This window comes from Ursus arctos, unplaced genomic scaffold, assembly GCF_023065955.2.
Source record: "Ursus arctos isolate Adak ecotype North America unplaced genomic scaffold, UrsArc2.0 scaffold_11, whole genome shotgun sequence".
Lineage (NCBI taxonomy): Eukaryota > Metazoa > Chordata > Mammalia > Carnivora > Ursidae > Ursus > Ursus arctos.
Window position 1 is genome coordinate 34,865,322 of NW_026622775.1, and position 21,696 is coordinate 34,887,017.

At 42.0% G+C, this 21,696-nt stretch overlaps 1 protein-coding gene across 1 annotated transcript in view; it reads right to left on the reverse strand.

The window, feature by feature from the left end:
* Positions 1 to 21,696, reverse strand: part of ZNF827 (zinc finger protein 827) — a 161,616-nt gene that overhangs the window by 35,203 nt on the left and 104,717 nt on the right. Inside the window, exon 8 of the mRNA XM_026499427.4 lies at positions 18,528 to 18,631. Coding sequence (XP_026355212.1) covers positions 18,528 to 18,631 — 104 coding nt within the window. The remainder of the gene's footprint in view (positions 1 to 18,527; positions 18,632 to 21,696) is intronic.

Sequence of the window (21,696 nt, forward strand, 5' to 3'; positions counted from 1 at the left end):
ATGTGTAATAAGTGAGAAGGATTTGCAGGTATTTTCAAACATGTAGGCTTTTTTAGCCCCACCAGTCAAGTTCTTCTACCTTGATACCTCTCACAATACGTAGTATTGAGTCTATCTTGGCGAATGGAACTGTTCTATGTTCCATGGGATCTGCTCATTCAAAGCGAATAGTATCTTCAAAATCTCTGTCCTATTAGAAAGAGTGGGGGAAGAAGTGTACTCTGAAATGATACATCAGGCCTGTCACCTGTCCTGAGATGTAACTGTGGGGGTGAGGTGAGGGAAAAGCTGTCACCTTGCATTTCGTTTGGATCACTACACTCATCAGGAAGGTCCCCAGCACCTTTGGTATAATTACTGATTGTCAGGGTGTGGGAAGCCAATCAATTTGATGTTCATTTTCATCAACAAAGCAGAAGTAATGCCCCAAGGGTGGGATGAACATGACATTATGTTTTAATTGAGAGAATTCTCTCTTTGCTGATTTCTGGAGTGGGTGGAATCCAAGACATATCTTCTTTTCTCTTTGAGTATTACATATGCTTTTAAAAGCTTAGCTCATTGCTGCAATCCATCATTTCCAGCAACCAAAAACCTCCATTACTTCAATCCAAGCATTTTACCCTTCATGGAGGTGGGGGGGGGGTGGATGGCAGGAAGGGTGATCTATTCAGAGGAAGAGATTATTTCAAAAATGGAAATTAAAGGCAACACACTGGGGAGAGAGGGTTATTTATCCTTATCTAACACACTGAATAAGAATGTAGGCTGAGCATCGTCATGGCTACCTATATCCAAGAAGGTGCAAAACCAAAGACTAGTTTCAGGTATTAAGGATTCTAATAGTTCAATTAAAGGCAGAACTTTAAAAATTTCTTCTATCTTTTTCCTCCCACTTGAGTTCACTTTGCCATTACTTTAAGATTTTGAAAAGCCATTCAGAGACATTTGTTCTTCAACGAAATTCACTCAAATGTAAAACATCATTACTTTCCCTTTCTTACCTGGATACAAAGCTAAATATTACCAGACCACACTGGGAAAGGGTTTGGTTTCTTTTGTTTTCTTTGTTTTTAGTACAGTAGGGCACAGCTTCAAAGTCTGGTTCTGGAGTGATCCAATTATTTCAATATAAATGGGAATTTGTATTGGTGCCTGGCACAAACCAGCCTGCTGAGTCAAAACAAAAGATGGTAGTTCTTGGATTTGCCAGAAGGGAACTCAAAGGTGGGAGAAGACTCCAGGTATCCTTATCCATTAGCCCAGTGATATCCAATGTCTGATTGTAACCCACTGGCAGATCATGAAATGAACTTAGGGGTCTCAACCAGCATTAAAAAAAAAAGGTGAAACAAATTGGATAGATTAGAAAATATTAGATATGGTAAACGTGTGAAGATTGTTTCATTTATCTTTATCTATCAATCAACCAACCTCTCTCTGTATATTTTACATTGTCATTTAGCACATACAAACACATACTCCTATATAAACATGAAATTTACTCTGGGTTTTTGTCAAAAGAGCTTGAAAGATATACCAACTCAGTACATCATTCCATTTACTTTATTATGATAAAGTTTCTTAAGAGTCCAACTCTATCAAAACCAGTACATAAAACAACAACAAGTATCCTTTTCCTAGTGCAGACTTAACTTTTTCTTCCAGAAATTTCTTTAATCCCACCTACCTCAGCAATTAAAAAAAAAAAAATAGCCCAAGCTTGTTACCACGGCAAGAGGGTAAGAAAATCACTTCTTTGCTAGCAAACGGTGTACCAGAATCACCTCCTAGTTCTTCATTTACACAAACCAAGAGTCATGTTGGAATCCAGCTGTTGCAAAAGGTTTTGGAAAGTGTTATCTTTCCAAAAGAAAGATAATCTGGGAGGAGTTAATATCATCATCTCTAGAATGTCAACCACACTATCTAACCTGTGAGACATCTTCTCTGCCTGCCTTCTGAGAGGTTTTTCCAACTGATGAAAGGATTCCTTATGAATCAGTGTATATGACTCCCCAAGACTCTAAAAATGTAATAGAGTCATTTAGCTCGAGCCAGTAATGATTTCCCAAAGGTCTAACTGCAGGTTTATCTCAGTTCCCCAATAAAACAAAAATGACTTCAATGCATTCAGTGTGCTAAGCACACAGGAACATCCTGGTTGGGCTCATTATGCATACCAAAAAAAAAAAAAATCCAATTTCTCAAATAGATGCAGTTTTCCTTAAATTCATTTCTTTCTGCTCTAAATTGTTGTAATATATGGTGTGTGACCCTGAAGAGCAGCCACCATTGCTAGGGAACAATTAGTTGACTTAAGAACTTCTGTTTTTTTAACTATAAAATCTCTTCAGTGGAAATTTCTGTTTAAAATTGCAAAGCCCTTTTAGAGATATTTGACCAGTGTGCTTTCACATGCAACAAGAAAATGAACACACACACACACACACACACACACACACACACACACACAAGTGAAAACAGATATCGCTGGACCACTGGTAAAGGTTTGTCTCTCCACTCTCACCCCTTACCACAGTGAATTCTGAAGCTTGCATCATCCTGGAGGAAAGCGTAATTCACACTCACTCTCTAGCTCAGTATTAAGTAGCCAACCTCACAGCTTGCCAGCAAGGAGTGGACTATTTCTTTTATCATTGAAACATACTATCTCACTCCCTATCTCAGCAAACTGCCTCTGAATGGTAACAGGTCTAGACTAGAGAATCACCTACTCTATTCTGGTGGCAAAAAACAAAAATGACTTAAAAATGTAGCAGCTGAAAAATACATTTGTATAATACAAGTCTTGAAAAGTCTACGAAGAAGCTACATTTCCTCAGATATTATGGATGACGAATATTTTTTTAAAGGGATTTCAACATCCGAGGATTACGTGGGCTGTGGCACATACGCTGAAAGGTGATCTTGAACCCGAATCCATCAGTGATGGTGGCGATCTTACTTAGTAACCAGGTTTTTGATAATTTAGCACTTGGTGGTCTTTCTCAGTATGGAGGGCAAAGAAATTCCTTATTCAGTACTATTTCCATGAAAGGGGCAAAGGCGAATCTCCCACTCCAAAAGATTCATAGTATGTGCTAGCAAACATGAGTCCTTCTGATTGTCAGTAATGCATGTATGTAACAAATATTTAGGAATTCTGTTGTAAATAATGAATTTTATTGTCGTACACAATATAATTGGGTACAACATTTGTAAAATGCCATCATTAGTGGTTTTAGGATTGTAAATCACCTCTTCATTGCCAGAACTGGCAACACACACATATACAACAGCCTCTAGGCACGCTTTGTAAGCATCTGTTAGAGTAATTTGCAGTTTTATTGGCGAATTCATAGTTCCCTGACAAAGCTCTTTACAAATAACACGGGAGCAATTCTTGTGTGAAGCTAAAGTCACTCTTCTCATGAAGGCATTCTCTTTTCTACAATGAATTCTAAATAATGAATTTGTCTTGTTGTTTTCAAAAATTTCTGATCTCAAATTCTGTAACTTTCTGAGCCTTTTTATTAGGTTGAGTTTTGTAGACTTTTTCCATAAATATTCAGTTAAATACCTAGGTAACCATTTATAAATAATTGAGAAAGAAAATCAAAATTTCAACTACACATAATGACAATATAATCTCTTTTAAAAGAACTTAACAGTAAGAAAAATTAAATGAGACAAATATTGGACAACACTTACCATCACTAATTATTAAAGTGATATGCACAGATTCCATCCACTATAAAAATAATACTCAGCAAATTAAATTAACTTTCTTTGCCTCTCTTATCTTTATGCAGGGCCTCTCTATTTCCATTAAGCCTTTCAGGGGACTTTATTCTGGCTTTAAAGATTAAACAAGAAAGAGTCAGATTAACTTTTTAAAATGGAAGTCAGATTATGCCATTTGCTCAAAACATTCCATTGGTTCCTGGCATAGCTGCAGTAAAAGCCCAAGCCCTGTTCTTCACCATGAAGCCCTCCAAGCTATTCTCCTTTCCTTCCCTTCCAGCCTCCCCTCTCTTCTGGCTGTCACTTCCTCGTGCCAAATGCCTCAGGCCTTGTAGTTACTCCTCCCTTTGCCCAGGACACCCTACCTCACATGGTGTATGGTGTAACAAGACTGGCCCCAGGTATCTGCTTGATACCTTTTCTCTCTCTTAGCTTTCTCCACCACCCTACCTTAGTGACCTTCCCCCGCACTTGCTTAGTTTTCCCATGATGTGATTATACATTACATATAAATATATAGAACATGTTTTCAGGATGTTATTATATATATGTGAGTGTACGTATTATATACGGTCTGTATAATTAGTAGCGTATTGTCTGCTTCTCTCTGTCAAGTGTAAACCCCATAAGGACAGAAACTTTGTTTTGTTCACTGCTATTCCCCAAGACCTAAAAAGTACCTGGATTATAATATCTGCTCAATAAGTATATGTTGGATGAGTGAATGAATTTTCTTTTCATCCCAGTGGTACATACACCTCATCATGGCTTCTCACACTGTTCATCAGATATTTAATGATATGCCGATACTTTTATTTTAATTTATTATTATTATTATTATTTTAAGTAGGCTCCATGCAGGGGATTGAACTCGTGACCCTGAGATCAAGACCTGAGCTAAGATCAAGACTCAGACGCTTAGCTGACTGAGCCCCCAGGTGCCCCTAACTCAGATCCTTTTATACTTAATCCTCATTTCATAACATCTCAGTGTCCAACCCGGAAGGAGTACAATGCAAACAACAGCAAGGGAGAGTCAGTGAACCTGTTTGTAGCCACTGAGGGCGTCCTTGTAACTGACCTCTTCTATTTAGGAAATGAAAAAGATGCAACGGAAATGTGAATGCTCATTATTTTTTGGATAGAACTACGGCAAATAGCCTCCAGAGCAGCCATCACTGTATTAATTATACCTAAATGAATGACATTTGTGAGACCAGCGGTGCGATGCAAGCGTGCAGCGGAGTGTCCCCTGAAACACTATTTCCACGGCCAAGTTAAATGAGATGGTGTTCAGTCCTTCTCTAACAGTGGGTGCCCTAAGGTAAATTTAATTCATTCATCTTCCTTCTAAGGTTCAAAATAAGCAACCATCCTGAAGCTTCAACCGTTCCCTAAGTGAACTGAGTAAGGACCCAAACTGAAATTTATATTTAAACGAGTGTGGTCATATTTGTATCTCACATGAGGTTTCACAGCTCTTTGTTAGTAACTTGTAGGATATTTAACAGAAAATTTTGGAAATGACTCTGCCAACATTTGTTCATGGTAACACAAGATGTTTAGGAGCCCAGGACAAAAGACCCATCTTGCGTGTGACCATAATAATTATTACTGTGTAACTTAAAGCATGGTGAACCTTATCTCTGCACCTTAACACCTTACTCCCTCTAATAAACTAGTCTTCTTTCTTTATAAAAGCGTTCCATGGTCATGATAGAAAACAGGAAGAACAGACACAAGTGGGGAAAAAAAAAAAAAAAAAGAAACACAACCACAGATCCATCACCACTCAAAACAACTGCTATGAACATTTTGGTGAACTTTCGTTTTTATTCCTTTTTCATGTCCAAATGCCTTTTTAAAAAAACATTAATTACTATGAAAGGCATGTAATTCAAGGCAAGTCTTAGTATGACACCAGTGATGATATTTTTAAAATACCACATTTTCGAGTGATAAAAGTAACAGTTGGGAGATAGACCGGAGTGCTTTAAAAATTAACATTTTTCATAAAAATGAAAACCAATTTGGCCAAAAATAGTGTCAAAAATAACTTTCACATACCGAAAGCATGCCTACATGTTAAAAGCATTTGCAAGAGTACACATTTTTTTTTTTTCTGAGTAAAATTTTCCCCTGCTTTTCTTTTGGCAAGTACCTACACGGTACATACAAAATTCGTGAGCAAGAAAATAATTGGTATGAGTCATTTTGCCTGAAAGACAAAATAGTTACCTAAAATCCATATAACCAATTAATTTCTGCCGCCATACTCTAGCAAAGACTGGCAGCCAGAGTTTGGACCTAATCTTTTTTTGTAAATCATTCTCCTTTTGGGCTAGCTGACGCCCTAATTATTCTGTTTCCCCAGCCTTTCTCTCATTTCTAGAATACGGCGGATTTCCCAGATAACCTCACCACTGCCTTTCCTGGGACCCACCCATTCATGAATCTTTCAATCGAACGTCCCTGAGCCTAATTCCATTCAAGTTAAAAGAGAAGCAACTGATTGAGTGACTCATTCCTGGATACTTAAGGCAGGAACTAGATTCTGCAGATGGATGAGTCATTTTGACTGGAAAGCCTGGATGGGAAAAAGTACCCGAGCCTGCGTGTAACAGAAGATGGGGAAATCGTGAAGGTAGTAGGTGCCAATAAACACAAGACATGAAAACAGTATGCCTTAGCCTGCGGTACTTTGGTATCTTAAGATGGGTTCTACTTTCCAAACACCGCTTACGAGGTTTTTTTCCCTGACATTTTCATCTCTTCTAGCTGAAAATATTTCCATTCACATTTGTTGCTTTTAGGTAAGTCTACCATTTTTTTTCTGGGGTCACATTTAAATATGGTTCTGTGGAAGTTGATCTCCTTGTCCAAAGCTCCAAGCCTATATCCTCATGACAGAAACTTCCAGAAAGATCTGGTGTCAAGCATCAGCACAAGAATGTATGAGATAATTTCTCCTTTTTCAAAATGAAGGGAGCTTATTGATATTTTCTGATTATAAAAATAATTCATGCTTTTTGTAAAATGGAAGTCCATAAAATATAAGTAAAAATCCCTGGAAATCCTAAGTAAATGGAGACAGCAGTTAATATTTCTATATCCATCCTTCCTGATTTTTTCCCGATATGCACACATTTTATAAACGATGGGATCATACCATTCAAGGGGATTCGTCACCTGCTTTATATTCTCATGAGCTGTACGAAACAGTGACTTAACTGGCTGGGGTTGCTCACTGAAGGAAGATGGCTAAGAATCACTGCTTTGTCTCTATTTTTACTGGTTCATTTAATTTACAGATTATTCATTAGGGCTCAAGTCATCATATGTGTAAAATGATAGATTCTAAAAAAAATGATTTGAACACATACTTTACTTTTTTAATTTTGAGAAGTTATAAAAGTAATGCAAATTAATGGTAAAAAAAAATAGAACAAAGGATATATACTGAAAAATAAACGAATACCTCTTCCTTACTATCTCTTCCTTACTATCTCTGTCCTCCCAATCCCAGTCCTTCTCACTCCTTGATGGTAATCACTGTTAACAGCTTATCTGTTGAGAGATTAACTATGCACATGCAAGCATATTATGTGCACATAAATACATCGCTTGTTTTTTTTTTTTAACACAAACGGGATCATGTTACACAGGCTGTCTGCAGCCAGTTTGTGTGTGTGTGTGTGTGTGTGTGTGTGTGTGTGTGTGTGTGTGTGGTTGTTTTGTAAATCTAACATTATCTCTTGGACATCTTTTTTTAAATAAATTCCTACAGATTCCCTTCATCCTTTTTTAACGGCTGTGGAGTTTTCCATGCAATGTCCCATGGCTCATTTCATCCCCTCCCTACCTATGGACACTGAGTTTGTTTCAAATCTCTATGTAGCAAAGCACATCTCTGTTCATATACCTCAGGTCCTTGTCCATATACTTTAGCGTTCCTTGTTCAAGTCTATTTGTAGATTGAATTCCTAGAGCATCAGGTTCGAAGCTCACGAAATAACATGGAGCATCACAGTTCTCTGTAACTTAGAGAACTCAGTTCTTATTTACGTGTTTAAGAGTATTTGATGGAAGTCTTGCCACATGTAAGTCCCAATAATGGCTCACAATAGAAAAAAGGGAAGGAAAAGACTGAGACGAGATAGAACGCAGAAGCCCTGAGAGCACAGGTGGCTGAGGGCAAGAATGGCTATGCATGTGAGTTCATTTCCAGCTCTAGTAGGGCTGACTCTGTTGTCTTTTATAGAGGCGAGGAGAGAGGTGTAAGACGAGGGAGCTGTGTAGCCTGAGAGCTGTAGAAAACGGCTTCTCTCTTCACGCGTAAGAAGCGATTGAGGAAGTGTCAGAAGACTTGTGGAACATGTTTCCCAAGCAAGAGGAAAAAGCCATGTATAATTTTTTAATGATTTGAAAGGAAAAAAAAAAGATGTTTTCATTTCCAGGGAGATTAGACCTGAATTCAAATCTGTCTCACACAAAGTTTCTCTTTAGTATTTTTTTTCAAGATGTTATTTATTTATTAGAGAGAGGGAGTGCACGCACATGAGGGGTGCGGGAGCAGAGGGAGAAGCAGACTCCCCCGCTGAGTGGAGAGCCCGATGTGAGGCTCAATCCTGGGACACCGGGATCATGACTGAGCCACCCAGGAACCCCTCCTTTGTATTTATGAGACTCCTATGTGAACTTCTGCCCTATTTGGATCAAAATGTAACATTGTCCTTTAATAAAATAATTTACATTAAAAGAGAAGCTCGTTTGATAAAGCAGTTGGCTCATGGATGGGAAAAAAATTCTGTATGAAACAATTCCAAGCTTTTTAATATGAGATTAATGACCTAGGGGATTTTATGCCTGGGAAGTTTATTATTACATGTGAAAATCAGTGTAATAATAACCGTAATTCAACTACTGGCCTTTCACATCAAACCGTCTAAAGTTTTCTCGTACTTGCATTTTCTACTCTCTGCCTCCGGAAACGCGGCCCTAGAGTTTCTTTGCTGGTCGGCAGTTAGATCTATATCTAAGGTGAAAAAAATGAACACAACAGCCCAGCAACCTTTCTCTTGTCAAGTTAAACCATTTAATTCTAAAAAAGAGAGTGACATCATGGTAGTGTGCTACTCACATTAGATAGAGAGACCAACTATATTTGGAAAGGGCTTTACTGCACATCTTATATTTATAAAGGGATCCATTTTTATCTGTAGTCAAAAACAGATCTGTGTTATAATCAAAGCCTTATCAGATCCCTCGTGAGAACTTTTAACACTAGTTCTTACAAACAACATGGTTTTTCAACAATATGCTTTCGTCCCAAGATTTAATGAGCAACTATATTAGGTGCTAGCTTCTGGGAGATAAAATGATCAACAAGACAGTCTACGCCCGCCAAAGAGTTTGCAGTTAATCAAGAAGGTGATGAGTAAAAGGGAATTCTGAATATCCAAGGACCTCCAGGAAGTGGTGGCTAATCCCGTTTTGGAGTGGCAGGGAACGATTTCCAAAGAAAACACAGACTATTAAAAAAACAAAAAACAAAACGCACCCCAAACCAACAGGTAGTGTATAGGAGAATGCATGTGTGAAGTTTAGTCTTTATCCAGAGAGCCATGGGAAGCCAGCAGGGCCAAGGGTGACATGATGAGATCTGCCTTCTAGAAAGATTATGACTGCAGGATGGAGAGAAGGGCCTGGTGGGGGTGACCCTGGACATGCGGAGACCTGCCAGAGGCTGTTGTTGTAATCCAGGGGACCAAGGATGGAGACTTGAATGAAGTTACTGGCAGCTGGGACTGAAAGAAAAGAATGCACTGAGGAGAGAGCTGGGGTGGGGATGGGGTTAGAATCAGCACAGGAGGAAAGGTAACTGAGTGGAAGGCGGGGGGGAGGAAGAGGTAATCATGAAAGACAGGCAGCAAATGTGCCATCCTCGCTGTTCTTCCGTGGTCACCTGGCCTTTACTACTTCAATGCCTGCCTTCCCACTGCCAGCACCTGCATATGGTTCCCAAGGGCTCTCTCTGGCCACTGAAGCCTGCTTTGCCTACCTGTGCAAGAGACCAGAGTATTGGGGAATTGACTCTTGAGAGCAAGTTTGACAGATCAAACACCGACCACATAAACGTCCCAGCTCTCTGACCTCTCAGGAAGGAAAAACCAAGGTGTGCACCCTTCATTGCTTCCCAGAGCTCCCCAGTGAAATTAACCTCCAGCTATTCGCAGCAAGTGACCTGTTTGATGACATTCCCTTTACTGGCTGCCTTCTTTTCCTTGGCTCGTTTCCCCATTCCTCTCCTGGTGTTTCCTGTGTCACTTCCTAAAAAACTACATGCACTCAAATCTTTGTCTCAGGATCTGCTCCTAAGGAAACCCAAACAAATGGTGTCCAACCTTAAGGTTTATGTCATGGTGGGTGATGATGATGCTATCCACTAAGATAGAAAACAGCAGAAGAGAGAGGAGGGCTTTAATCAATTAACCAGTCAACTAATTAATTAGTTTTGGAAGATACAGGGGACAGTGGGGGAAATATTATGCTTAGTTTGGGACCTGTTGAATTGAAAGAGCTTGAGGGACTTTTCAACAGAACTCCAGCAGATGGTACAGGGAACCAAATATCATTAAGCAAATCCAAAGACTGCCCCTACTTTCGTGCTTCTAGTTAACTTTTCTTTCCTGGATGATACACTGAGAACAGAAATGGTAAGTACGCTAAAAAGGAAAGATGCTGCACGAGGGAGAATAGCCAAAAAATGAAGCCCAGGCCTGTCCTTCCTATAACGCCATCAAGAAAGGGCTGTGGTGTGATGTGGGGGTATCTTTCTTACCACGAGAGAAGCACTCATGTGGCCTACAGATGGGAATCCAGAATGGGTTTGTTTAAATGAAAATAGATGGTCTAGTTTGCAATGACTTTTCTTTTTTTCTACCCTGGTTACCGGAGGGCAGTTGCTGCCCTGAAAGGGAATAAACACAAAGAAGAAATTGCATGAAATGAGAATATGTATTTTTGATAGCAAAGGAATGGAAGAACATATTGTATATACAGAAAAGGCCTTGTAGATTGAATTAGCCAGTCCCAAACTGAAGCCAGAGGTTACTACATTCCAATTTTCAAACAAATACTCTTCATCATCCATTACACGTACTTGAGAATTTGGCCTTTTATTCATTCTCAAGGCACCTCAATAGTCTTCGCAAAAGTAAAATCACCACCACAGGCACCGCTGAGGTCTTGTAAATGGTGTGCAGAAAATTTTATGTGAGCACGTACACATTTGCTATGCTCATAGGAAGACACTGGGCCACGGCCAAAGTGGACACAGCCCCCTGGGCTTTTGGATGTTACATTCCCCACAAAGAACAAACATGAAAGTGTTGATGATTATCTTCAGTACCAAGCCACTCAACCCCTGTGCCATCTGGGCAGAGATAAAGAGGCTTAGCCAAACAACCACAGTTGGGTTGTCCCCCCCCTTCCACCGCCCTCCCCTGCTGGTCTTTGTGGCTCTTTACAAAGAGCTCAAGTGAGGCATCCAAGCTGCATACAAGTTTGTCCTTGGCAAAGCTTACCACCCTTAAGAAAAAGCAGGCCAGCATTTAGTGTGTGAACCCCTCAACTCTTGGTCTGCAGAGACCCCTAAACTATTAGTGATAGTTCTGAGAGGGCTAACTTGGACACCAAGCCGACAGCTCCTGATGCAAGCCCTTGCTCTGCAAGACGTTCTGAACGGAGTCCACAGCTCTCTTTCGGAACTCGCCCATGCTCTAAGACCAAAGGAGGCTGGCGAGGGACAGATGGGGCCAGGTGTGAGCACATCTTTTTTAGCCTCAAATAACACTCTCTGGACGAGGAAGACCCAGCACCACGACAACGTCCCCCTGTGGTAAGCAGCTGGACAGACTACAGCTCATCTATGGCAAGCACATCAAAGAAACGCTGTAAGCGGCACAGAGTAGCTTTCCAATCTGAAACACAACGGGAGGCAGATCTCTCAGCCTATATGTCATTTAGTTCAGGGCAGTAAGTTCGTGCTACAAATGGAAATGTCCCTGCAGACTAAAAGGTGGATAACTGAAAGACTGCTGTCCTCATCATCACTGTCGTAGTCTCTGAAGTGAGCGTGCACTCAGATTCATGGGTTGGAGGTGACTGCTTGGCATCTAGACCCACCTATTTGTGAATAAACCAATAAGCCCTAACAAGCAGAAATACTGCCATGGTACATGGCTTGGTGAATTTTCACAAAGTTACATATGCATGCAAATCAGCAGCCAGATAGAGAAACAGAACATCCTAGCTTCCTAGAAACCCTTTCTGCACCCCTTTCCTGGCGCTACCAACCCCTGTAATGAATTACTTATGGTGATTGCCCCTCCCCCAACTCCTAGTGGGGGTGGTGGAATTTTAGGGGTAGAGACTCTTTTTCCCCGGTTTTTCCTCAGTTCCAGCATTCTAGTTTGGGCCCTACAAAGGAAATCAAGGCACCGGGACTGAAGTTCCATATGGCAGAGTTTGTGAAAAAGAGGGGATATGGAAGGAGCTTAGAGGCCTTCTATTCACTTTCTACTGGAAACTGGGCTAGAATTACACCTGATTTTCCTGATTCCCAGTCTAGAACTTTTTCTTCTGCACTGCTGACCAGATCCCCACTACCTTCGGTGTTACCCATTTTACTTCATCAGGAGGTTTTTACAGTTTCCTGACACGATGTCTATGGCTTGGATGATCTATTCAAAATTACTGAAAACAAACATGAACCCTTTCTTTAATTTTCCTAACTGAAAGAAACAGTTTAAGGGACTATGATTACCAGATATCTAAGTATTAAACGAAGGAAGAAAGAAAACAGAGAAATGGAAGAGAAGAGGACAAAATTAGAATTTCATGAATAAACAGTATATTCTTATCTTGTAACTTCTTTGAAATATCTTACTAAGAGGACTACTTTTTATTTCTGGCTAAAAGAGGGCAATCCACCAGTGAGACTTTAAATGCTAAGTGTGGGTCCGTGGGAGCAAACCTGCAGAGACGCGTTCCTTGGCTCCCTGCCAGGGACACCACACCTGACTTAGCAGGTGGCAATGACGGGGCAGAAAGACAATGTACTGTGCAGTTCTGGGTTTGAAATCCAGTACTGCCTCTCACCAACGGCATGACTTTGTACAAGCTATTAAGTCTCTCTGCATAAGGTACAAACTTCCAGTGATAAGATAAGTAATTCATGGGGGATGTAAGATACGGCCTGGCGACTATAGTTAATGATATCGTATTGCTAATTTTTAAGTTGCTACGAGGGTAGATCTTAAAAGTTCTCATCCTGAGAAAAAAAATTTGTAACTATGTATGATGATGGGTATTACCTAAACTTACCGTGTAATCATTTTACAATATATATATATCAAATCATTATGTTGAATACCTTTAACAGAATCTTATATGTCAATCATATCTCAATAAAACTGGGAAAAAAAGTTATTAAATCTCTCTGAACCTCCAGTCACTTATTTGTAAAGGAAGCATAATTCCCATGTCTCAATGAATTGTTTTCAGAATTAAATGGGACGACATAGGTCCTGCACCCTAATAACTACATTTGACTCTTGAACAACATGGGGGTGTTAGGGGTGCTGACCCCATGCAGTCGAAAACCTGCATATCATTTCTGACTCCCGAAAAACTGAACTACTACTGTTTTACTGTTGACTGGTAGCCTTACCAATAGTATAAAGAGTCAACATATATTTTGTATGTTGTATGTACTGTATACTGTATTCTTTTTTTAAAGATTTTATTTATTTATTTGATAGAGACAGCACAAGCAGGGAGAGCAGCAGAGGGAGAGGGAGAAGCAGGCTCCCTGCTAAGCAAGCAGCCCAATGCAGGACTCGATCCCAGGACCCCGGGATCACGATCTGAGCTGAAGGCGGACACTTAACCGACTGAGCCACCCACATGCCCCTGTATACTGTATTCTTACAATAAAGTCAGTTAGAGAAAAGAACATGTTACGAAGAAAATAATAAGGAAAATACATTTATAGTACTGTACTGTATTTACTGGAAAAAAGCTGCATATCAGTGAACTCCTATTAGCTTCCTTCCCTGTGCACAAGGACTTTGTGGAATCAAAAAGGAGCTTAAGCTACAAAACAATACATACCAACAACACTCAATGTTCTATTGTTTATCCGTGACTTAGTCTGAATTTAAAAAGAATCTGCTGTGTTTGAAAAAGGATTAAAGAAAACACTTTGCTATATAATCCACAGTAGCTCCGTCTGTCTGTCTGTCTGTCTCTGAGCTGGTAAGGGTTAACATAAAGGAAGGTGGCCTGCACATCAGCGGTCTGAAAGAGGTCATCCCTACCTGGCCAGTAGCAGGGCAGCCTGACAGTCGGCTGCAAGGGGGAGAGGCGGAGCCGGACACTCAACGCAAGGTATGCTTTATCTAGATCTCAGCCAAGCACATGAGCTGGTACCCCTTGTATTACAGTGATGGGCCCAACAGAGGGCGGAAAATAAATCAAGAATTGGCCTGGTGACAAGGCCAGCTGCTCCAAACCAGTCTTTTTAACTTAACAGTAGATCCTGGTGGGCAGAGCAAGGGACTCGACTTTCCCCATGTTCCTTACGTCTTGTTTCCGTGTTATAAACCACGACGATGACAAAAGGTGCTGTTTTCTTTTTAAGGGGCGCTGGCAAATAATGAGGGTGGGGGTGGACAAATGTAATTGTTGGTACATTTTGCATTGTCTAGCCCTAAGCTCCCTCTGAAATATCAAACAGAAGCATCCGGAGCTCCACACTCTGAGAGAACTCCACAGAGACCCACATTTCCCTTCACACCCGCTCTGGTTGTGTTTTTGTTTTTTGGCTTAATACAGAGCAAACATACTGTGCCTTCAAAATCATAATAAAACAGAATGGAAGCTCCGCATTGTCTGAAAAGGGTGCTGAGATAGAAGTTCTCCTCTTGAGAGCCTTTCCTTCTGGAAGGACGCCAGGCCAACGGGTGAATGGCTGCAGGTCGGACGGTCACACGTCCACTCGCATGCAGAGTAGCCCGCGGTGCCCTGAGGAACAACTGACCCCACGCTCTTTCCTCTATTAATGTAAATCTTCTACAAAGTGAGACAACTACAAATTAGACAAAGTACCTTAGATTTCACACGGCCTCTAACTTCTACCTCCCCCGTAACGGGAAAGCGCTTTTATTTCTTCTGTAAAATCACCATCAGCGCCACCACCACCCAGGGTAACCTCAGTCACCTACTCATGGCTTTAAGGATGTTTGGTCCCCCCACCCGTCCAGCAGAAGGTGACAGCGGCTTTTAACTCATCATTTTCTTAAGGATTCCGGGTGTTACCTCTGTCTAAGACATTCACAGCAAGTAAAAATGTTAGGTCTTGGCACGTGAACATTCTTTGGTTCTCAGGAAAGTCAGTCTAGAAATAGTGGCGGCAACGAAGGCCAGGACACCGTGAAGCTCTGTGTTTATTCTGTTTCTCTGGGATGGTGGCAGCTGTGTGTCTCAGATACCATCTGCCGAAGGCAAATGCCTAGTTAACTGTGCTATTCTCGATTTCTTCACAGTCCACAGTCCTACCCACCTCTCCCCACTTTGCTATCCCCCATACTGCTGCTTCATTCTCCACAGGCCTGAGACACAATCGCAACGTGCGGGTTGGATCCCTTTGGTCTGGAGCTGTGGGGTCTTACAGAGGCCCTCATTCGGTGCACCCCCTCTGCCCCACGGTCTGACTCCACAGGTGTTTAGAAGAGAGTTTCATCCCACTGATCGAAAGTATACTAACACAGACCAATATATGCAGCCGAAGTAATGTTACGGGTCTTCAGCATTTGCAAGGGACTTTTCAGATTGGAACCAGGCATAGGGTCTGTCTTAACTGAGAATCTGAGACAATTCTTTGGGCTGATATTTATCTTCGCATTATCTCTCGAAAGAAGAAGTTTGCTAAGTAAATAGAGAATAGAAATAATATTTTAATGGTAATGCTTAAACTACTGAAGAGAAGATTTCTAAGGTCTCTGAGGCTTTTATTTACACACTAACAACACATTATTTTCTGCCTAGTCACTACCTGTCTCCTTCCTGGCTTCCCCATTTCTGCACAGACACTATTCCTCCCTAATTCAACCTGCTTCTCGCAAAGCTAACCAGTCTCCCAAACCAGTGAACTAGCCCTTTGTCTGCCTCTCCTACCCACCTTTTCCTTTTCTCTTTAACCCAGGCCCTTGTTCATAATAGTGCCTTAGCGTGGGAACATCCCCATTGGACTCTTCGTGCTTGCCACATCTCCAGTGATTTAGCAATCTGCTGCCCGTTAAGTCTTCTGGAATTTTCTGTAAGAATCCATGACTCTTATGCCTTCGAACCTTGAGATCCTCAACTGTAGCTTTAATTTCTTTGCTTCCAGCATGGCATTTAGCAGAGTACTGGAATAACTGTAGGACCACAGTCTCTATCTGAGACCCCTGGGCTCTGATGTATTTGGGGATTCATATTTGTTCTTATTTCAGAGTGCTAATACGGTGCCTAAGACACATTTTACCTAACACTCCAGTGGGCCTTCATAATCAAGCACGTTGATATTTCTGTGACCAAATGGATGAATTTCTCCCTTGGAGTACATATGGGCTATAAATAGCCTCCCATTAGGTTTTGCCACCAAGTAACTTATTTAAAAAATTGTGATTGGAAGAGCTTTTTGGATTTTAGAATTGTGGGAATGGGACTGGGGAGCCGCAGTAGGAATACAATGGCCATTTACTGTTATCCAGACTTGAAAGAAATGTTTTGTTGAAAAGTCTCCATATTGTAGTCTTTTGTTAATTCAGACTGGTCTTCTCCACAGTTAGTCCAAATTATTGAGGCTTTCCTTACAAAACATGTGTTCAGATTATGAGAACTTTGTGATTACAAGGCTGTCCTTGTCATTTTTAATTTTTCTAGTTTTGATTCCATTTCTAAAGTATTTTCACCTTGTCTGTTTAAAAAAATAATCCCTTTTTAGTTGTCCATTTTAGCAAAATCCCAGTTATGCTGACTTCCCGCCCAAAATAAAAGTTAACTTTTAAAGTGTGAGTTTATCTAATTTGTAATACGTCTGTCAAGCAAACCACAGAAACCTCCTCTATATGCAGTTAAACATACACTGATATCACTCTTTGAGGTCGAGTTGTAACTTGACCAATAAACCCTTCTTCAAATATAGGCCAGCCAAACATTAAGGCAGCAATGCAGGGTTTGTATATATATCACGGGACGCTGGCTGTATGGGTCACAGCACTCTGACAGGCAGTTCCTAGGCAGTTATTTTGACATTAGAAAGTCACAATCCATCAACTTAACAGCAGGGTGATAATTTGGGGACTAGGGAGAAGGCTATTCAAAATGACACTGTGGGAAGTAAACAGTAGTTCAAATAGCCCCTGTTTGAGAATGAAGACATCAACCAAGCAAAATTTCTTTCCACCTCTAGAACCAGATATTATGTAATGTGTTTTTGTGTAAGCATGTTATTTATGGTGTTTGAATAGAAAAGCCCTACAAAGCTAAAAAGCAGGTAGGTATCCGGACTCTTTGGGATGAGAAGAAATGGATCTGTCATCACAAGACTAAAGGGTGACAAAGAGTTGCCTTTCCCCCCACTGTTTGTCACAAACCACTTCCAGTGACCTGTGATACCCCAAAAACCAATATTCCATAAGATGCTACTTGGCTCTTTCCGAACTGCAAAATACTCAGATCTCCAGCCATCTGTGACACCGGCCTCCTTGGGGGTGTGGAGGACACTTGGACTTTATTCTTGCAGGGGTTCCTGCTCAACAACCCTGCTATGGGCTTCTCCTGAACACTCATAGCCTTGGTCTCCCACACTATCGTGGACAAGTGAATGGGTGGAGAGGCCACGGAGAGCTTCTGAAATTCTCTCAATGGCCGGAACTAAGGTTACAACAGCAGGAAGTTTCCTGGCCCCTGCACTGGTGTTGGGGGTGGGGGTGGGAGGCTGGTGAGGAGTATGGGATACAGTGCAGTGGTTCTCAAACGTTCTCGTCTCATAATAACTCTGGGAACACACACACAGCCCTGAGGGCTGGCCATGCCGTTGATAAGGGGATAGCAAACACATCTTGCCCTCTACTCTGGAAAGGAGAAATGAAAAAGGAAGAGTGGATAATAAATTAATTATGTATTGATGCTGAGATTGCAAAAAGGAGCATGAGATGGATATATGCAGACACTCTGATTAAGAAGAGAGGCGGAATCCGGGTGGCAAGATTATCTTAATGAGCTGTGCTGCTTCCATGGAAACCAGAGTGGTCTTTGTGGCCACCCACACCCCACCAGGGTCACAACCTTCCCTGCTGGCGATTAGTTCTCGCCACTGCCCTCCTATATCTTCCTGGCTGCCTGCCTGAAATACTAACAGTGTGTAAAGCAAATTATTTTCAGGTTATACTCCGGTATTTCAAAGAGGAGGAAATTTGCTATATGAATGAAACATCAGCAGGTAAAGAACAATAAGCTCCTAAAGCAAAAATGAAGCACTTTATTACTGCCTACACTTAATTTTAATAAACTTTTGTGACTGTTTAAATTGAGTTTCTCCTCTTTTTAAAAGCCTAGCTTCATATGAATAACGTCCACATCTAAGCTGAAAGTACCTGAAAATTTACACATTTCAGAAAAGTAATTTTAAGCAACCAACAGTAGAAGCAAAGTCAATAATGTTTCCATACCTGGCGTGGATATTCTTCCGTGAAGCACAGATTCACTGGGCAGCAGGTCTTTTGAATTAGAGGTGAATGGTGATTGTCTAAATGTATCTTCTGAAAAGAAAGGGCTGGGGTGGGGGGAGGGGGGTGAAGTTTAGTAAATTAAAGTTATTTACATTACCCAGAGCATCTGGCCCCAAATATATATACACAAACACACACAAATGCGGGATAAGGTATTTTCTTTTAAATGGTGTTTAGAGAATGTAAGAAGATTGTGCTTAAAATGGAGAAAGAGAAAATATATAACCTCAGACAAGTGCCATCTGTATATTCTGCTGGTTGGTTTTATATTTAAGGTGACTAGATGAAACATCATCTTTGAAACATTGTTAAACCCACAGTCAGGACAGCTGAGCTGTAAATTTTACTCTTGCACTCTGTGTCCTGCAAGTGTGCTGTGCCCAAATGAAGCCCAACTGCCTGACTCAGAATCAGAAAGGCCTATTCGAGGTTCTTCCCAGAGGGGCGAGACATCTGCCGAGGCTCACCCACATTTTGTCACCTGAGCTCTCAGGACCAATAGCATGCATAAGGACAGCAGGCAGGCCAGAGTCAGGGGCCACTGCCCCCAAGGAGACAACTCACTGGTCCCCACGGAAACCGAGACTGCATCCTAGCAATGTCTTGGTTTGGAAGGGGTTAAGCCGGCTAACTGGGGAGATCTTTATTTCCCATGAAACCGAGCCTCTGACTTGAGTGATTCTATGTTTCCTCAGTGACTCAGCTAGAACTAGAATCAGATGTCAGACACCCAGCCAGGGTTTTGCTCTAAGACCCCCACGACTGCGAACCTTTGCATGTTTTAAATCAGAGGATTTTAACCCAATGACAGCATCCACTGTCCATGTCTCTAAAGTAAACTGTAAATAAGTATTGTGATCACATGTGAGAATACTGCAGTTCTCAGTAAGTCCAACCTGGAGAACAGAAAGCCTAATGTATTTACAACAGAGAAAATTTAATGGAGGGAACTGGGTACACAGGCGGTGGGAGGTCCATAGGGGGCGGTAATGCAGCCCAGAGCCACGAAGAACAGGAGGCAACCACCACACTGAGGCTGGAGGGACAAGAGGGGGCGGTAAATGGAGACCAAGGGCTGGGGACACCTGTGGGAGCTAGAGCCATGGGGGAGGTGCAGCTGCTGCGGCAAATGGAAAGGGAGTGGTCTTCCTTAAGCCCCACCTCCATCTCCCACCAGGGCCTCTGATTGGCCCAACCTTCCCAGAAGCCCGGGAGAGGCAGCCTGCCCGGATCCGGTCCCCTGCAAAACTGCCAATCAGGGGAAGGAAAAGACCCGACGGCATACAAGACTAGGACCACCATGACTGGTGTTGCTTTACTAAACATGCGGCAAGGCTATCGTTACTCTCATTAAATCTTAAAAGGAAATATTAAAATAAAAATGGGAGACATCTATTTATGAAAAAGTAAAACAATTAATATGATTTTATATGACTGTTAGGCTAGATTTAATGCAACTTTGTGTGGCATGCTTTTTAGTTATATCTTAAACATAAAACCATTTAAATAGGCTTAGAGAGCGAATGGGCTATAGGCTAGTAGGTGGTGGGAAATGGGGAAACATATTGTTTTACGCCAAACAGCTCATCACCTGCAAGTGATACAGAATATTCGAAAGGACAAGGCAATGCAGTACGGTGGCTAACAGCACGTGCTCAAAAGTAGGCAGCTCGGAGTTCAAATTCCAGCTGTACGGCGTTTGGCTGTGTGACCTTACACATATGACTTAGCTTCTCTGAGCCTCTGTTTCTTGTCTATAAAGTGGGATGGTCACAGCACGCACAGCTCACAGAGAAGCTGCTGGCACTGAATAAGACGGTGCAAGGAATATGCTTTCCTAGTGCCTGGCAAGCATGAAGTGTTCAATAAATGTGAGCTGTTTTTTTTATTTGTACCTCTAACTCAAAGAGGAGCATAAATGAACCAACTTTTCCTTACAAGTTGACCGAAAGTGTAGAGTTTTCTTGTATAAAATGAATGAAGAGAAAGTCACTCTGATTTTGAAGAGTCGCTGACTTCTGGGTGATGAGGTTAATTTCCAACTCTTCCAGTAAAAAAACTGTTTACGATCAAAGGACTTTAAAGGACATAGAGAACGTGGAGGATTGTGGGCCTAACCCAGAATGTAAGGTTTCTCGATTCCCACCTCGTTAGCCCTGGAGTTTCCATACAAGGAGGCAGAGCTATCCTGGTGTCTGAGCAGACAGTTCAAAAGGGAAACACCAGGGGCTGGTCCCTGGGCACAGAGTAAAGGTCAGGCGATGGGCCTGCATGTTACCATGACTTGGGCTATAGAAAGCACTGGAAATCTGAGAGTTCAGGGAAGCCCAGGAACTGTTTGGTCTGAAATGTGGAGACTTCCCTCTGAGAATCCCAAGAGGGGTCCCCGAAGGGGTATCTCAAAATATCACCCTTCTTGCCACAGAGAAACGTGTATACTTCCCTCATTCCCTTGGTCTGAGAGTAGCCATCTAGTGAGTGCCTGTGACGTATCAGGCCCTGGGAACATAATGGTCAGCCAAACCGGCTACGGCTGCAAATCTCAGGGAGAGGAAAGACCTGTGTGGGGACATGAAGGGGAACTGCATGGAGACTAATGCTGTGGAGGAGAGGGTGCCAATGCAGGTCTTGCCTGGCCAGGAAGGCCAGCCACGGCTTTCCTGCAGAAGCCACAGGTGAGCTGACACCTGAAGGGAGGGTAGGGTGGTCGGGTTCCAAGAGGCTGGGGACACGTCCCCTGCACAGCCAGAGAACACAGCCTGTCTGTGGAGTTGGCAGAAGGCGCACTGAGGAGGGACATGAGGCCAAAGCCTTGGGCAGGCACACTGTGTGCAGGGACCGTGACTTTGTCCCACCAGCCGCGGGAAGCCCTGCTGTACGTTAGGAAAGTGGCGGATGGAATAAGATTCCAGTTCCAGGAATCTCTGATGGGGAGCTTGCAGAAGACAAGTCGATGGCCAGAGTAGCCGTCCACATGGGACACTGCAACGCTGGTGACCGATGCTACAAACCAGCAGCGACACATGCAGATTGAAAACAGTTTAAGAGCTAGGGCAGGTAAAGACCACAGGTACATTTAAAACCAAGCCTCAGGTTTCCAGGTGAACCA